The following is a 17,395-nucleotide window of genomic DNA, read 5'->3' on the forward strand; positions in this document are numbered from 1 at the left end:
CAAACCAGCGACAAAAAGTTTATGGTCACTGCCAGAGGTCACAAACGGCTCACAGACCTGACAACGGAAAAAATGGCCTTTGCATTTTTAAAACCTCGGGGCCTCCACACTGAAGGCATGCACGCGCAGAGAATAGGACAGTAGAGAAAATGCTAATGTTTCAAAAAGATCATGCCAAAGATTGGGAGGAAAAGAAACCCTCAGAACTCTCAGTGCGGTCTCTGTAGACGTCTCTGAGTTAGTGTTCCATATTCATTAGCCCTTTTCAACGCTGGCATGGAAGGATTTTAATTGCCAGCGATTTAGACTGAAAGGGTGAGACGAGCTAAAGCAATGAAACCTCCCGGGACGCAGACGTGGGGAGTCCGACTCCAGCAGCCTCCACCTGATAGAAACATTACCGCTAATAAGAGCAGCGATTACACATAACCAGATTATTCCCAAAGTCATCCGCTCGACTTCATTTCTCAGCTCTGGGAGGAGGAGCAGCCACTGGTGAAGGGGCTACAGCTGAAAACCAGAGCTTTGCTGCCATCTCCAGGGTTTGCCTCAGGCTGTCACTGACACCTCAAAACCACTGGCTAAATATTGTGTACGAGAAAAATGGAAAATGGCCATCAACTAAAAACTAACAACTTCGCCGTCCTGAGGTGGCTTTTTTGTGACACTAAAAGGAGGTTGTTTGTCTTGCTCAGAGAACCATTTCTCCACACATTATATGGTATATATCAGTGTTTTTCAACCTTTGTCTAGCCACGGCACCCTTGAAAAAATCCTGTGTCACACCACCAAAGGAACCTCGGCCAAAGCGCACTTGTGCTTAACGTCAGACAGACAATCCCTATTCATTTGTGAAAAACTGTAGCTACTGACACTCGGTTATTATCATGCCAGGCTATTTGCAGAACCAAATTGCAGAATAAGTATTTATTTTGAATGTGTCCAGATAGGGGCAAAATATATCATGATTTGTTTATTTATATACATACTTTAAATAACTGTTTCAATTTTATCACTTCTCTTTTGCATGACTCTATTGTAGTTTTCAGTTTGATTCTATTGTAGTTTTCAGTTTCCAGACAAATCCTTAGCATTCTTTGCCTGAACTTGCTTCATAAAAATAATTATTCTTTCTCTTGTCACATTTTGGAGCACATGTATTTTGTTGTGCATTTAGTTTTTCGCCAACTTTTAAACCAAAGCAAACTTTGACAGTCCATAAGTATCAATAAAGTTTTGCTCTGTTTGCTCTTTTAGCTCTAGACAGTCTTTGGCGTCGTGGGTCCGACAAGGATCCCTCCCTCCATCGTTCTGTTGTGAAAGTGTGTGGTCAAGTTAGAGGCACATCAGGTTTAAAAGCAGCTGGAAATTGCGCAATTGTCCGGCGTCATTGCTGTGAGCGTGTAGGAAGAGGAATAGCAGCGCTGCTTTGACTGACGAACAAATCAGTGCATCAACATACTGCAGCTCTACAGCATAGTGTATAGAAAGAATGACAGTGAATCCATGTGATCTCCTCACGTTATTTGCTTGTCAACACGTTGTAATTGTCGTGATTTAATGTCACCATATGGCCCACCTCTATCTCCAGACAAATAAGGTGAATTTGGATCATATTGCCACGGCACACCCGACACTCTCTCACGACACACGGCACCCCGGTTGAAAGACGCTGGTATAAATAAACTTTGGGCCAAAGTCAGAATGACAATTAGAGCTTTTCTTCTTTTTAACCAACCACAGGTATTTTCTTCACAATGCCTCTTGCAAGTTGAGCTCAAAATCACTTTGGTATAAAGGTTGAATGACTCTTAAGACAAAGAAAATGCCCTTTGATTATGGAGCTGTAGCAAATGAGGCACAGAAAGGTTTCAAATTATTTTTCTGACTTTAGTACCTAAACAAAGTCTGACACAGTGAAATGCAGATTTTCTCAGAAGCAAGAGCTGAGCCAAAAGACAAAGCTACCAATGTAGAATTACCTGTACATACCTACTTCCAAGTAGACATGAAGAGGAGCCAGCTCTGGGGTCCGATCTTGAACATGTTGTGGAGGCCACCGCAGTCGGGTTCCCACAGGGTGGAAGAGAGGGAAATACAGGGCTAGTCATTTTGCACCCACAACCTCAGACTATAACAGCATTTCACTAAGAAATAGCAAATCTGTCCTTATGTCAAGTGTTGCAATTTCACTGCAGACTAAAACGGTCAAGTGCATGCAAAAAATACTCTTCAATTTCCATCGTATAGGACAGTTACAGAGGGGTCCTTCTTAAGACTGGGGCCCATGAAAATATGGATCATGCCCACACAGCCAATGGTGGAACCCATTCTCTGCATGCATACATGACGTAAAATCACTGGTTAATGCATGTTCTTGAGTTGTTTTTAGGTGAGGGAGGATTGACTTGGCATCTCTGAGCAAAGATGTCCATGTTTTTTTCAAAAGATTTGACAGATAATGTGAGATTTCTTAAGAATAATCAAACAGCTATTTGAAAAACACATTTACACATCCACTGCTCAGTTATCACATCTGTCTTTGAACTATAGGGCAGAGTTTCCATGGTAACACTTGTCCATTGCCAAAAGCGTCTCTGCACAACCACAAAAAGTGACCATGAGCAAGACTCATTACTGAAATTTAACATCATGCGGACGGCTGATGTGTGTTGCTTACCGGGGGATAGAGATGACACGACGATGAACTGGAAGTCAAAGCTCTGTGTGATGATACAGACAGCGATCTTGTGAGGAAACCCGGGGTCCTGTCATTCACTTGGCCCTGAGCATTGTTGAGACAAAGTAGATCCGAGTTCAAATTGAAACATGGATTGTTTTCAAGATCATGAAAACTGCTTAAACAATGCCAAGTAAGGTAATACAAAGCGTGACATACAGAGAAATAATAGCTTACCATGTGTTCACACGTGGACTATGATTCGACATGTTTATAGGCAGAATACATCAGCAGAAGCAGGCATGACAAAAGAAAAGACAACTCTCCACACACGCCTCCACTTTCTCTAGCTGCTTGTTCTGGGCTCTGGTTCTATTCTGTCACATTAGCACTGGGATAGAGGATATGTTGACAGAGAGAGGACATTGCACATCGACACTGTAGGGCTTTTCAAAGGCTGGTGGCATGGGGACATGAAGACAAGTGTGTGTTTGCGTGTCGAGGAGGAGAGGCTCGCCTGTGGAGTGGAGCATGTGGATGCTCACCCACTTAGCAGCCTCGCGGCCCTCGTCATTTCGCATCAATCCACAGCCCCTCAATATAAATAGGACAGGCATCCTAAAGCTACAGCACTGAGAGATGGCGATGGCATTATGCACCGACCCTGAGCCCCCCTCCCATCCCCGCGCTTCAAACATCTCAGCCTTTGTAAATGAAGTTTCTTCCCCTTTCTCTACCTATCTATGAAGACAGTATTAATGCACGTGGTGTCCACTTATGAGCAACATTATTTGCTGTCACATAGATCATACCCCACAGATTTCTAGCATATAAATCCATCCCACTAGCTGTTTTTAATGAGTGAAAGAAATAGGAATAGGAAAGTTGGCCAACAAGTGTTCATCAACTTTCATCACATGAGAATTTGCAGGTTAAGAGACCAAAGTAAACCAAATATTTGGGGAGACCAATGAGTATGGTATAAATAATAATTTTAAAAAAACGTGGTGGTGCAGCACCAGAGTCACACGGTAGCCTCCCGGTGGCTTCACAGAAGCTTCACACTTCATTACCGCGAGACTACTGACGTGTGAAGCCATTATAAGCAGTGGGAATGGGAGCTTGTGCACGTGTGCGCGTGGTCTGGGTTATAACTAATAACATCCTCCTTGCATGAAGTGCTTTCTGCGAGCCGTATCAAGCCATTCACTTGGAAGCATTATTTAATATATTCAGACAGCTGGGAGGTGTTGTCTGTTGTCCCAGTGTCAAATGAAAAAGGACGAACAAACAGCTGGCAGGGTTTTGGTTTTTTTTTTTTCGCTTTGAGCTATATTTTAACAAACTGAGCCCCATCCTCAAACATGCAGCTATTTGCCATGACTCACAAATGAGTGCCAAACACATGGCATGTAACTAAATATCAGAAGGGCACCAAAACAGACCCTCTGAATCATCTGAAGAAGGAGTTCACGAGCTGAGTGGCATCTGCTGCCATCTGCCTGTCATGAGCAGGATAGTAGGACACTTTCTCGTATATTGTTTTAACTTTGACTGTAAGTGATTTTTTAAAAATACTTTACGACAGTTGTCTTTGTTTTTTGTTTGTTTGTTTGTTTTTGAGTGCGTTTAAAAAGGGAAATTCATGTGCATATTGTGCCGAAACATTTATTACAACAGAAAAAGAAAACCTGCCAATAGTTATGACTAAATGCTTTACACATATTTCATGTTTCCCCTTTTGTCTTACCTTTTTTTTTATTAATAACAAGGGGTATTTCACTTTTAATTGTAAATTAAAAGGAGCTTGCTTGCTGCAACTTTGTGCTAATATTTCCAATGAGCTCAATGGCCATTGCAAAACGACGCTATTTTAAAATCCACTATTTCGACCAGTAGTGCCAAAACTACAGAACGCCACTGTATTCGCTTTCCACCTTGTTGTCCATTTATACTTTATGTACATTTATAAACGGAACAAAATAATGCAAAATTAGATGAACATAACAGAATATGATTTTGTGTCAAAAGCTGAATAATAATTTATTTACTCACACGAACAGCCGAATGCTGCACCTGAGCGATGTCAGGTCGTGTAAACCATACACATGGTTTCAACCACGTAAACTAAGTTTTTCTGACAGGCAATGACACGGGCAGCTGAGCGCCATGTAAAGACCCCAAAGAGCCATCATGGCCGCGCCGGCTACGGACGCCGGGGAGTTTGAAAGCTGGCTAAATAATCGACTGGACACTCTAGAAGTGGACCGGGAGGTGTATGGAGCGTATATTCTTGGAGTGCTGCAGGAAGAAGAGAGCGACGATGAGAAGAAGGACGCGCTTCAGGGGATTCTGGCTGCGTTTGTGGTAAATATTTGAAGCGGCGTGAAGCACCTGACTGTTCATGTTACTGAGTGATGGTAATAGCAGCACAGCTGACTGTGTATTTATACCTGACGATATTACTGTTGGCTCGTACCGAGTAAAACTGTCAGCTCAACCGACTATGACAGAGTAAGTTTTCTTTGCTTTGAAGCCATGTTTATTGAATAACGTACCTAACATAAACGGCAAATTACTCAAATGCCGAAGAAAATATATATAGCAAATTATGTTTTAAGATGTTCAAAAAGAGAATCGTAGTTCTGCAGCTAAAGAGTTGATGATTCGTTGCTTTTTCCTTTATGTCGTATTACTTGGCATATTGACCTTTGTCCTTCTGATGTCAATTTCTAAGACGTCGTGTGCCTGGTTTTATTGATGGCATTTAGTATTTATTGCAGTTGTGTCATCTGCTGAAAAGTTAATACAGAAAACATCAATATTAATACAGTTTGAGTTGTGTTTTTAAATATTTCCAATGTGGCTGACTAAGAAAATTGAAATTGTGTGCCCCGACTATTTCAGCTTCAGGTTATGCTTCCACACGATACCTGTTGACATATCCACTTCTCCGTCTAGGACGAAGACACAGTAGAGGATGTTTGCACACAGATCATCCAGCGGTGGACAGAGTGGTGCAGTCGCTCAGCAGCTAAAAATGACATCAAAGATGGTATGGCCCTGCTACTTTAATGTAACAACACAATCCTTTTCCTAACCTCAGAACAATGTCTTGGTCATAACATCACGTAAACATAACACACTGATACTAAACATGAGTTTTAAGTTGATGGACCATTTTAATAAACCTAGAGAACTTTTAACTTTGCAGTTGTCTTGTCTCAAAGTTGGCATGTATGTAGGTGGCAACAAGTTGGGACAATATAAATGGAAAAAGCTAGTTATATAATTGATAATTCACTTGTTCTTTCCAGTGGAGGTGCAGGCCATTGCCAGCATGATTGAAAAACAGGCTCAAATCGTGGTGAAACAGAAAGAAGTTTCCGAGGAGTCCAAGAAAAGGAAAGAGGCCCTGCTGGCTCAGTACGCCAATGTCACAGATGAAGAGGAATATCCTTTATTGAAGTGTTTGAACAGAGTGACCCGATTTAAGAATGGACAAATGATAATGAACTATGAAGTAGTTATATGTGTCTCTTTCTTAACAAAAGCACTGAAGCAGAAGAAGATGAAGCAGCCAGTGGGAATAACATGCCTGGACCTGAAAGATGTATCCTTACTGATGTCAGATATATTCCCAAGTGGCTCACTTTTGTTCGCTAGTGTACCACAGATTTACATGAAAAAAAAATCCATAACTGCAAAATCAGCGCTTTTCAAGAACACCAATGTTGAAGAAGTTTTGCACCGCCAAAAACAAAAGCGGGAGCAAGCGAGAGAAGACTCTCAGAAAAAGAAAGAAATGGACAAAATGCAGCGAGAAAAGGACAAACTTGCCAAACAAGATCGAAAAGAGAAGGAAAAGAAGCGCACACAGAAAGGAGAGCGCCGAAGATAAAAGCAAGTGAATGGACTCTAAATATGAAAGATAACATGACAAAAGAATTTGTGAATGTTGGCTCAGTCTTCCGTACAAGTGTGTTGAGAAAAATTCACATCACATCCCAAGGTAATATGGCTGTTATCTTGCCTTCAGCCCACTATTGATACTGAATAGGGGTCGTGAGCAGATACCTCAAGTGCTCAGCATGTTTATAAAGGGATTCGACATGTTTTTAAATGAATAAACTATTTTCAGCAATTCAAACGCCTTTATTTTCAACTTTTCAGTTTACAGGACGTAACTTCAACAATCACCAATGACAGGCACTTTTAATTGAGTGACTCATATTTTCCCTTTTTTTTCATATTGATTTTGTAAATTTCAAATGATTCATATTAAGATTGAAGCTTGAACCATAAGTAAAACAGTAACTGGAACAGGTTGAACGTTTTCATTTATAATAAATTGAACAAATGTAAATAAATTTTTAATTTAAATATTTGTTTATTAAGTACAAACTGTACTTGTATGTACTTCAGGTGGTGATCTGCAGAAAAGTTTGTTCTTTCAATGTTGGAAATAATTTTTCCTAAAATTATTTTTTGGGTTCAGTGATTGATTAAATGATTCATATCTCATTCCAATAAATAGGTAAAAGAAGAATGTGATGGATTCTTCTTCATAAATAGCGACATAAAATTCAAATGTGGCAGAAAGGGGTAACATTTAGAACCAACACTAATTCAATTCAAATAAGACATGCAAGTAAATCTCCTTCTTGGCCATCGAGACACACCAAACACTTATTGGCTCGTGCGTGTCTCCATTGTCAAACATTGAAAAAGTACCCCTCAGACATGCTCTCCGTGTCTGCCTTCTCCCTGCTATCATGATCATCCAAAACTTCCGAGAGCTCTGCCAGGGTCATTTGTAGAGCGCACCACAAGGCGGTGCGAAGCTTCCTGGTTGTGCGCTCAAGGTCTTTCATGGAGATCATCAGCAACAGGGTGACTAAAACAGCAGCAGGTTAGACGTCTTTATTGAGCATGTGACAGCACTTTTGTCTCCTGTTTCACCTTTGTCATCTGTATAGGTGACCTGGTGCAGATTTGCTTGCTTGTTTCCAAGAGCATCCCTGATTCTGGCCTGTGTGATACAGATGGTTGTCTGGTGATGGTTCAGAGTGGCGTGGATCTTTCTGTACTGGGGATGACTGCACATGGAGTGCATTCTCTCCACTAGTCCGGCCACCTACAACACAACAGTAAAGGACCTTCTGTCAGGCTAAGCTCAGACAAGGCTTCATGAAACCACTAAGGCCACTAGATGGCACTGTCTGCTTTACAATACTCTGCTTTGGTCAACTATGTCAATGAAACCTCATATCATTTTGCTCCAACATTGCCAGCAAGTGAGCTAAAAAAATGAGGACACTGTTTCATGAAACCTCATCAACCCATCACTACGTCTCACCACTGTGAATATCCAGGGTCAGCATAAGCATATTGATTATAAAAAAAAAACAGAGGCTGACAACATGGTCACCTTGCTACCTAGCATTCTCAAGATCTATAAACCAACCAAGACATCAGAAGTTCTTACCTGTGCTTGTTCCCTCAGATGACTGGCCATGAGTTGACCGATTTCTGAGTCGTTCAGAGGATTTGGAGGATACTGAGTATCCGTCGCCCTTTTTAATGGCTTTCCAAATGTTTTGTCAAGGATGGCTTCGACCTGTCATAGAAAAATAAAAGTAAAATCACAAATATACTGCAAAAATAAATAAATAAAATGTGCATGCTTGCCACCCAGACATTTGTATCATGAAATGTCAATAAAAGGTTTACTGTAATTTTATTATCAAGACCACATACGATACCTTCTGTCTTTCCTCCTCCAAACTCCTGCGCTGCACTCCACATTCGTGCAGGTAATGGGAAAGTTGGTCAGCATATGTGCACTGGTCATCTTCAGATTGATCGTCTCTGCTGCTGATTTCTCCCGGGTAGTTATGAAGAATGCCATTGGTGAACTCCACTTGCACGCAATGTGGCCAAGTGCTTCTGTGATTCTGTGTGTAGCTTGAGCTGGAGATTTTGGACTGGGTGTGCAGCATGGGGTACCTCCAGGACTCGTATGTCATATGTGACATGTAGTGATATGCATTCGCTGACATCATCAGGTTGCTCCAAAGCAGGTCTGAATGATGGTCGATCTGGGGAGATTGTCGTTTCTCTGCTTTTTCCATTTGCTTAACAGTTGGGGGAGTCATCTGCGGCAATCCTCTGATGGAAGTAGACATCTCCACGCCAATGTTTTGTTTCTGCATCTGTGAGCAAATGTATCTCTCCATTTGACTTAAACCATTCTGACACACGCTCACATTTAGCTCTGCGTGTGAGTTTTTGTCTGTGTGGGATCTTGGGTTGCTCAGGGAAACATTGGCTGATTTAGGTTGCAAAACATATTCACTGAAATTGTCACCACAGAGCCACTGTCGACAGGTATTCGGCCCGCAGAGTTGCTGGGGAAACTGATCTTCAAAATCTTTTTCCATCACTGCCACATTGGGAAACTCTTCACAGTTTAGGAAACTGCTTGAGTTGTTCTGAATTTCATTTGATTCCAAGTCCTCCAGGATTTTCTCAGCCTGGATTTCTGGAGAAGGACCCCAGGCAAGAGTATCCCTGAGGAGTTTCAGTTAAATGGACAATGAGTCACAAACCACACAAGAAAAAAAAACAGGACAAAATCATTGATTACAATTTCTTTCAAAGTGAAAACTGAAATATAAAAGTTTCGATATTCCAATTGTAGAGATACTGAAATAGTCTTAACTTACCAATTCTCTTGGTGGCTGTCCCACAACCCCTTTTCCTCCAATTTATTTGGCACCGAACTTTGTTGGTTAGTAAGCCCTTCTCTATTTGGATTGCCAGGTATTTTTCTGGGGAAAAAAAGAGTAAGCAAGAACAATTGCGACAGATGCTGTGACACAAATTTCACAACTTAAGAAAAGTTGCCTTCATACTAAAGTTGGTTCATGTGTTGAAGAGTTTTATTTCCCTTACCTTATTTTAGTCAAACAATTGTTTCTATTTTTCCACAGCGGACAGTTTCACAGACATGACCGATCTTATAGCGTAACACTGATATATTGTTGGTGGCTTTTTGTCAAGAATAAATACCATAAAGCAGAGTGTGCAGTCACCTGAGGAGTTCTTGAACATGTTTTGTAAAATCTTGAGGTTCACCAGGAGTATCAGACCAAAGTTTGTAGGTTTTTTCCACCTCTTGATCGCATCTTGAGACACTTGGCACATGAACTGAAGGTAACTCCACAGTTCCAAAGTTTCTGCTGTGAATGTTCATATCACTCTGAAACAAATACCAAACAGTGACAATCATCAGAAACTAGGGCCTCAGACTTCAAAACAATTGGGGATAAATGTTTAAGTGTTGAATGCTTTACAGATTCCATGTGTGTGCAAGTATTTAGTCATGCACATGTCTGATGCATGCAGTCCGCGTGAATGAGATTCTGAAAATATCTAAATTTCACATCATCAATATACACAGAGACCTGTCCACCTCCAACCAGCCTCAGATTTACACCCACTCTGTGATTTTCATTGACACCCCATATTTTACCTTTAGAATTTGTGTGAGTGCAATGAGCTCAGTCGGACATCAGGTGGTAGCGTTACGAAAATCAGCAACGGATGAACGACAAAACATTAAAAATATTATATATAGTGACATATTTTGTCACTACAGTCACATGAGAGTTTGTTTATATATTTAAGCAGCTCGATTGAATGTTGGAGTTTATAAAGTTTTCCAGCTTTCATTAAAATTATCACATAACAAACACACAAACGCTCACCACATCATCAACGTTTTTTTCTTACTTACTGGTCTTCATGGTGACCGTACATTAATACAGTCTTACAGTTCAGTTCAGTTTATTCTATTAATCTAAATACTTTCTTCTTTGTTTAATGTTTAAAAAAAAAGTACTTTACTTTAGCACTCATTGTTTACAGTCAAGTCTGACTCAGCGATGATAAATATACACACAAACTTTCGTACTTTCTTCTTAAACAGAATATTGGGCTCTTGCTAAAAACTGCAAAAGTATTTTGTAAAAAAAAAACTGCAAAGAAGTTCTTCAAAATTCATCAAAAACATTTACAAGTAGATAAAATAGGTACTGGTTTTGGTAGAAAATAATTTATGTCGAGAAGATTAATGTATCACATAAATTTAAATAAAAATTAAATGGAATCAGAACTACGAATACGAATCAATCAATCTTGTAAACTCGCATAAACACGTTTTCCATGCGTTTTCCATACGTTCGAAAGCGTGCTGCATTGCAGTACGGGATGTTTGGGCACTTAAAGGCCAATTCATCGTTAAATCGCAAAGCAGAAAACAGTAATTACACTTATGGCGTTATTGGCGACGCGCATGCGTAAAATGAAAATTAGCTTTGGCAGGATTACCTTCGCCTAGCTCACCTGATTTTTCAAAGAGAAAAAGAGTGAATTATCGCTCTGGTTGCGATCACATGCCATTTTGTCCATCTTATTCTAACTTTACGTCATTAAATAGCTGGCGGGACAAAACAAAACATCGCGAATGACCGATGTTTTGAACGTTTTAAACGCGTTTTAGCAACACTAACAGTTTCAAAAGGAAAGAAAAATAATGATGCTGCTTATCGAATTCATTTGTCAGAGGTGACGTAATAATTGACATACAGTTGCTTAGTTAGAAGCACCTCATAATTCCAATACACAACATTTCTTACCTTGGAAGTTTAACAAATCAGAAGTTCTGGTTGAATTTCTTCGCGCACAGACCGATCACCTATGAACAGCGCGAGCCGACAATCGCTCACTTTCCCACGAAAGCCATTGGTCCGCGTCTTAATTAGTCCTGTTTTTCCACCAATGAACGTCCACGAAACTTCCACTGCCATGGCAACGTCTGTGCGCGTGTCCTCCCCGCGTGCACAACGCAACTCCGGCGGAGTGATTCGGAACAGGTGCATGTGATTAGGTTGGCAATAAAGTGGACTTCCTCCGCTAGATAAAATAATCCCGGAGAACTGACTTGGAGGAGCGCCGTTTAAAAAAAAAAAAAAAAACTCATAATAAAAGCGTGAATTACATTGGTAATAATGCCACTACCGCCATCACAATGACTCTCACAACGGAGCCTGGTGTCTTGAAGGCAACCCTACTGTGATGCTGACTGACTTTGTCATATTCTGACTTGGCAGTTACGCATGCGCTCACATTTACGATTGTATCTTGAGATTAAAATGATTTTAGGATACAAATAATCACGAGATTAAAAAAATAATATATAAATGGGCTATGGTTCATTTCTATGCTCAGTTCTTTTGTGGTCGATCTCTTTCACGGACACAAAACAACGTGTCTTTATAACAAGACCCTTTTTTTCCTGCAAATTTTGATCATATTTTTGTGAATAACAATGAAGGAAGGGTAAATATAGGGTAAAATAATAAAGTGTATTTTTTTGGCCAAATAATGCAGAGATAGAAATCCAATCACACATGACTCTGACGTTTTTATTTAACCTGGCATTATCAAGACGTAATGTGATTACTTATCACATTGAAACTGAAATATGTGACTTTTTTCATGGGATGCCTGGATGTTACACGTCATACTAATTTTACGTTTATTACATTTATTATTTCTTTTTATTTATTTATTTTTGCTGAGCCTGTGTAGGAATGATGAAAATGTTCCATTTCGGTGAAAGGGTGAAAATCCTCAAGTTAATTTAAAATTTTATTATTTGAATTATGAAGAATCCATACTGATCGTAAATATCAAATAATTAAATGATCTCGTCTCATTAAAAAAATGACTCTGTGACGACCAAACAGCATAATTAGTAACTTGTTGCAAACTTTTTATATGTATTACATATCTTCTGTTGCGTTCTTTTTTGCGGCTGTAAAGCTGGAATTTCCTTTCGAGGAATAAATTATCTTAAATTATATTGTCAAATTATTATTATTATTATTTATTATTTATTATTTATTTATTTATTTATATTTATATTTTTCACTCGATTTCTCTTTCCCAAGCCAAACAGTATTTGGACAACTCCATTGTAAGTACCGTAACAAGGTACACCTGATCATGACGGATGGTCAGTAGGGGGCGCTGTTGCACTCCACATACCTGCATAAAGTCAGGATAAATGGAGTGGGGGGGGAAATTGAACAATACTCATTCGAATTAATCACAGCAACGACCTTGTTTGGACACTAGAGGGAGAAGCCTACCTATAGTTTTCACGCAGTCTTGGACGACCGAAACCATCCATTTGTTGAACCACGTAATCCCAGTCATATACAGCTGTTGCGTCAAGCGACATGCTGGTGGTTTTGAAACATCCGCTTTAAAAGTTTGATTTCAAAATAAAACCACAGCTATCTTTGTTCGGATACATCTGCAGGGAGTTATTGTATATATCACGATTGAATCTACGTGAGGTTAGGGTTTTTTAATATCCAATATCATTATACTAATGGTCATCTGATCTAACTTTGGGATTCATTAATTGTAATTTTTTTTGTTTTATTTTGGTAGTCCCGGCCGGATGTGATGTGTTTTCTTTTCTATCTTGAGCAGAGTGAAGTAATCGGAGTTTTGGAAAAGTCAGCTTGCTGCTTTCAAAAAGCAGACCCAACACAAAGAAGACGGTGCTCCTCACTTTACCTTCAATATCTTTACTTTTCTTTTGACCGCAGATTTTGATGAGACCACAGAAACAGGACTACACACATTTTTTGAAGGGAAATACTGCTGCCTTGAAGCTCAAAAGATGTTTTTTGCCAGGAGCTGCTCATTTATTCTCCTGCTGCCGATTTTGATATCGGCTCAGTATCAAGGGGACAGCGGAATAGTGATTCCAGAACATGGATTTTGTCAACCCATTTCTATTCCTCTGTGCACAGACATTGCTTACAACCAAACTATCATGCCAAACTTGGTGGGCCACTACAACCAGGAGGACGCCGGACTTGAGGTGCATCAGTTCTACCCACTGGTGAAAGTGCAGTGTTCTTCAGAGTTGAAGTTCTTCCTGTGCTCCATGTATGCGCCAGTGTGCACGGTCCTGGAGAAGGCCATCCCTCCCTGCAGGTCTATCTGTGAGCGAGCTAAACAGGGATGTGAAGCCCTCATGAACAAGTTTGGTTTTCAGTGGCCCGACCGACTGCGCTGCGAGAATTTCCCCGTACTTGGAGATGGACAGATCTGCGTGGGACAAAATGAATCATCGCCTGCCACTGTTCCTCCCATCATTCCTGTTCCAGGAATCCAGGATCCGTCCGTGAATGAACCATTTCGGTGCCCATCTGTTCTTCGAGTCCCTCCGTATTTGAACTACAGATTTTTGGAGCAGATTGACTGTGCTGCTCCGTGTGAGCCAACCAGGAGTGGAGGACACATGTTTTTCACCGAAAAGGAGATTTATTTTTCCCGAATATGGATTCTGATCTGGTCTGTACTTTGCTGTGCCTCGACTTTATTCACAGTTACCACTTATTTAGTTGACATGCAGCGGTTCAGGTACCCTGAGCGGCCCATCATCTTTCTCTCTGGCTGCTACACCATGGTCTCCATTGCTTATATCTCAGGCTTCTTCTTGGGGGACAAGGTGGTGTGCAACGACAGCTTTCAAAACGACACCTACAAGACCATCGTCCAGGGCACTAAAAAGGAAGGCTGCACCATCCTCTTCATGATGCTATACTTCTTCAGCATGGCCAGCTCCATCTGGTGGGTCATCCTGTCACTGACTTGGTTCTTGGCTGCAGGTATGAAGTGGGGCCATGAGGCTATCGAGGCTAACTCTCAGTACTTCCACCTGGCGGCGTGGGCGGTACCTGCTGTGAAGACTATCAGTATTCTGGCTATGGGGCAAATCGAGGGTGACGTCCTAAGCGGGGTCTGTTTCGTAACAGCAAGCAACTTGGACCCTCTTCGGGGCTTCGTTCTGGCACCCCTCTTCATCTACCTCTTCATCGGTACTTCATTCTTGCTGGCTGGGTTTGTTTCTCTGTTTCGAATCCGCACCATCATGAAGCACGACGGCACCAAGACAGAGAAGCTGGAGCGGCTGATGGTGCGGATCGGTGTGTTCAGCGTGCTCTACACCGTCCCTGCCACCATCGTCATCGCCTGCTTCTTCTACGAGCAGGCTTTCCGGCCGCACTGGGAGCGCAGTTGGGTCAGCCAAAACTGCAAGAGTCTCGCCATACCCTGCCCTAGCCACTCTGGGCCCCGCATGACCCCAGACTTCACTGTCTATATGATCAAGTATCTGATGACCCTCATCGTGGGCATCACTTCTGGATTCTGGATCTGGTCTGGGAAGACTTTACACTCCTGGCACAAGTTCTACACAAGGCTGACTAACGGTAAACACGGAGAGACCACTGTGTAGTCGTGTTCGCACCTTTTTTTTCATGTGATAATCCAGAGCTGTGCTTCCAGCCTTTGACTCAGACTCACACCATCGGATGCCTCTGACAAAAGGTCAATCTGGATAAACAAGGACTGATCCCTACTGTCTGGACGAATTACAAGCATGACTCTGAATGGCCTGTGCCGAAATGCTCCTCCATGGCTCATAGCAAAACAATCGGCGCTCTCCCCTGCAAACCAAGAAAGGTCTTTTTGTTGTACATACCAACACTGTATATGAAACTGAACTGTACATAACGTTTTTAAAACAGGAAAATATATATTTGTATTTAAAGAATCTGCCTTTATATCTGCTTTATTGTTGCACTGTAAAAAAAAAAGCCACATACAATAAGATCTAGATATGACTCTCCAATAGTTTATGTTTTATTGTTTAAAATCAGAGAATGTTTTAATGTTTCTCTTTATTCAACTTCATCTGCCTTCTTCACTAATGTTTTTAAGCAATTAAATACTGGTATTTTCTTTAAGGTCTTGTTGGGTTTTGTCTGTTGGTGATGTCACTTCACTAGCTGGGCACGCTAAGGTGTGTGTCAAACTCAAGGCCTGGGGGCCCATTTTGGCTAGCTACTTCATGTTACGTGGCGCTCAAGAGCTTTTAATACGTGGCTCAAAATTCAATTCAGTCAGAATTTAAGGCTCACAGCGTGTTAATAATGAGAAAATAAACCCCTTGTGTGACAACCTTTGGCTTGAAACTGAAATAAATATGTGGCCAAAAAAAGAGTCAAAACAATTTCAGCATTTATTTTTGGTGGCCTGAATCATAACACTTAAACCCCCGGATGACACATGCATATGTGCGAATGGCACTTCCATGCTTTGTCTGAGGGACTGAGCGAGGTGCGAGTGTGTGACCGGGGCCTTGCCAAATGGCAGACTTCCGTCATGAGCTGAAAACGCTCCTGTGTTGTGTCAGGAAAAACCGCACTCATCTATTCTTCCATTTCGGTGTGAAAATGGTGCCTTGTAAGTGAAACACTTTTGAGGGACCCTGCTGTCTGAGCTAAAAAATCCCCCATCCAGCTGTAACTGAACCTTCTCTGCGCTGATGTCATGAGGTCGATGGGTGTGCTGGGAGAAAACTGATCCTCTCGCCTCAGAGCTTTGTGCAACCAGACGGAATGTTTTGGGGCGACGTTATGTATTTTACTGCGGAGATTTATAGAAGTACCATATATGCTTTCATTACCGACCTGATTCTTCTCATCATTCTTTGATATATTTTAGAACTTTTGCCGCAGCTCTCTTGCATCCTTGTCAGTGAAGTGCATGAGGGTTAAAATAACAGAGGAAGAATTGATTAAAGGTAGGAAGAGGTACTTGGAGGGGAGGAGGGTGATGATTTACTGAGCATAAATCAACCTGAGCTTCTTTCTCTCCCACCCTTCACCCCCCCCACTCCTCCGCCCTCCATCCCTCTCTCCGCTCAGATGAATGGAGGGAATGCGAGTGAGTCAGTGAAGCGGCGCTGGGCCTTTGCCTAGTGACAGACAGTCTCCAGTGTTGCTGCTCACTTCAAAGCGCTGCTGAAACCTGACTAGCTCCTTGTAAACAGTGCCGCCTGGCCCGAAGGCCTACTTCCTGCGCTTAACTCAACTTAATGGCTAGCTTGTTTGGCTTTGCACTGAAGCAGGGCAGCGAGCGAGAGAGTGAAGAGGAGCGGCGTGTGGGTGGGGTGCAGGATAGTTCTGGGGGTTAAAGACAGAAGGAGGGTTTTGGATAACACCATGGAAAACTTGTATTATTTCACTCCCTTTGTCCTTGGCCAGGAAAAGTTGACAAGGAATGAAAGGGAAAGAAAATTTATTTTCCAAAAAACGTTGGACCTCACAGCTTTGTACTCTGCGTATGCCAGATCACAGTTACAGAGTAGGTGGTCCGTCTTTCCACGTCCAGGATGGACCCCGGTTTAAAATCTAACACTTGTTTTAAAAGCTATTTGAGAAAGTGTCTGTTTTCGTCAATAAATGAACATAAAAAGAGAGGTGAAATTATACAGAGGTGGTTGACCCATCTCACTAACCCAGATCTGCTTGTTGAACTCCACAGCTTCCCTCACTAACCCACACCGCTGGCTTCCAGTAGGAGCGTTTCCAAGCTGGTCTTCACCAACATGCGGCCATCAAAACAAGCTTTTTTCTAGGTTATGAAAGTGCCAAGAGATTCCACTTATGAAGAATGATATGAGAAGGAGTTGTTGGGTTTGTAGTGATGTCACAAGATTAAAACATATTCTGCGGAAACAAGACAGCAGGAAGATATAAGGCAATAACAATAAATTAA

General features: G+C 41.4%; 3 protein-coding genes across 3 annotated transcripts; 2 read left to right on the plus strand and 1 right to left on the minus strand.

The window, feature by feature from the left end:
• Positions 1 to 4,834: 4,834 nt before the first annotated feature.
• ccdc43 (coiled-coil domain containing 43) lies at positions 4,835 to 7,502 on the plus strand. Its single transcript, XM_053852682.1, has 5 exons — positions 4,835 to 5,047; positions 5,642 to 5,735; positions 5,998 to 6,133; positions 6,238 to 6,293; positions 6,394 to 7,502. The coding sequence occupies exons 1-5, from the start codon at positions 4,874 to 4,876 to the stop codon at positions 6,579 to 6,581; spliced, it is 648 nt and encodes a 215-aa protein (XP_053708657.1). The 5' UTR covers positions 4,835 to 4,873; the 3' UTR covers positions 6,582 to 7,502.
• On the minus strand, positions 7,146 to 11,509 carry moto (minamoto). Its single transcript, XM_053852681.1, has 7 exons — positions 11,383 to 11,509; positions 9,778 to 9,944; positions 9,409 to 9,513; positions 8,446 to 9,253; positions 8,169 to 8,300; positions 7,643 to 7,817; positions 7,146 to 7,577 (listed from the first exon to the last, which is right to left on the minus strand). The coding sequence occupies exons 2-7, from the start codon at positions 9,936 to 9,938 to the stop codon at positions 7,396 to 7,398; spliced, it is 1,563 nt and encodes a 520-aa protein (XP_053708656.1). The 5' UTR covers positions 9,939 to 9,944; positions 11,383 to 11,509; the 3' UTR covers positions 7,146 to 7,395.
• Positions 11,510 to 13,298: 1,789 nt separating this feature from the next.
• fzd2 (frizzled class receptor 2) lies at positions 13,299 to 15,732 on the plus strand. Its single transcript, XM_053851529.1, has one exon. It carries the CDS (start codon positions 13,443 to 13,445, stop codon positions 15,066 to 15,068), a length of 1,626 nt encoding a protein of 541 aa, XP_053707504.1. The 5' UTR covers positions 13,299 to 13,442; the 3' UTR covers positions 15,069 to 15,732.
• Positions 15,733 to 17,395: the final 1,663 nt, after the last annotated feature.

Source organism: Synchiropus splendidus, chromosome 19 (genome assembly GCF_027744825.2).
Source record: "Synchiropus splendidus isolate RoL2022-P1 chromosome 19, RoL_Sspl_1.0, whole genome shotgun sequence".
In the NCBI taxonomy this organism is placed as follows: Eukaryota; Metazoa; Chordata; class Actinopteri; order Syngnathiformes; family Callionymidae; genus Synchiropus; species Synchiropus splendidus.

Bases quoted from the DNA above. Each gene is read 5' to 3' on its own strand.
- ccdc43 (XM_053852682.1), top strand. From the start codon at position 4,874: ATGGCCGCGCCGGCTACGGACGCCGGGGAGTTTGAAAGCTGGCTAAAT. The intron at 5,048-5,641 runs GTAAATATTTGA...TTCTCCGTCTAG, and splicing joins GGATTCTGGCTGCGTTTGTG to GACGAAGACACAGTAGAGGA. The intron at 6,134-6,237 runs ATATCCTTTATT...TAACAAAAGCAC, and splicing joins AATGTCACAGATGAAGAGGA to TGAAGCAGAAGAAGATGAAG.
- moto (XM_053852681.1), bottom strand. From the start codon at position 9,938: ATGAACATTCACAGCAGAAACTTTGGAACTGTGGAGTTACCTTCAGTT. The intron at 9,254-9,408 runs GTAAGTTAAGAC...GAAACTCCTCAG, and splicing joins GACAGCCACCAAGAGAATTG to GGATACTCTTGCCTGGGGTC. The intron at 8,301-8,445 runs GTATCGTATGTG...TTTCTATGACAG, and splicing joins TGGAGGAGGAAAGACAGAAG to GTCGAAGCCATCCTTGACAA.
- fzd2 (XM_053851529.1), top strand. From the start codon at position 13,443: ATGTTTTTTGCCAGGAGCTGCTCATTTATTCTCCTGCTGCCGATTTTG.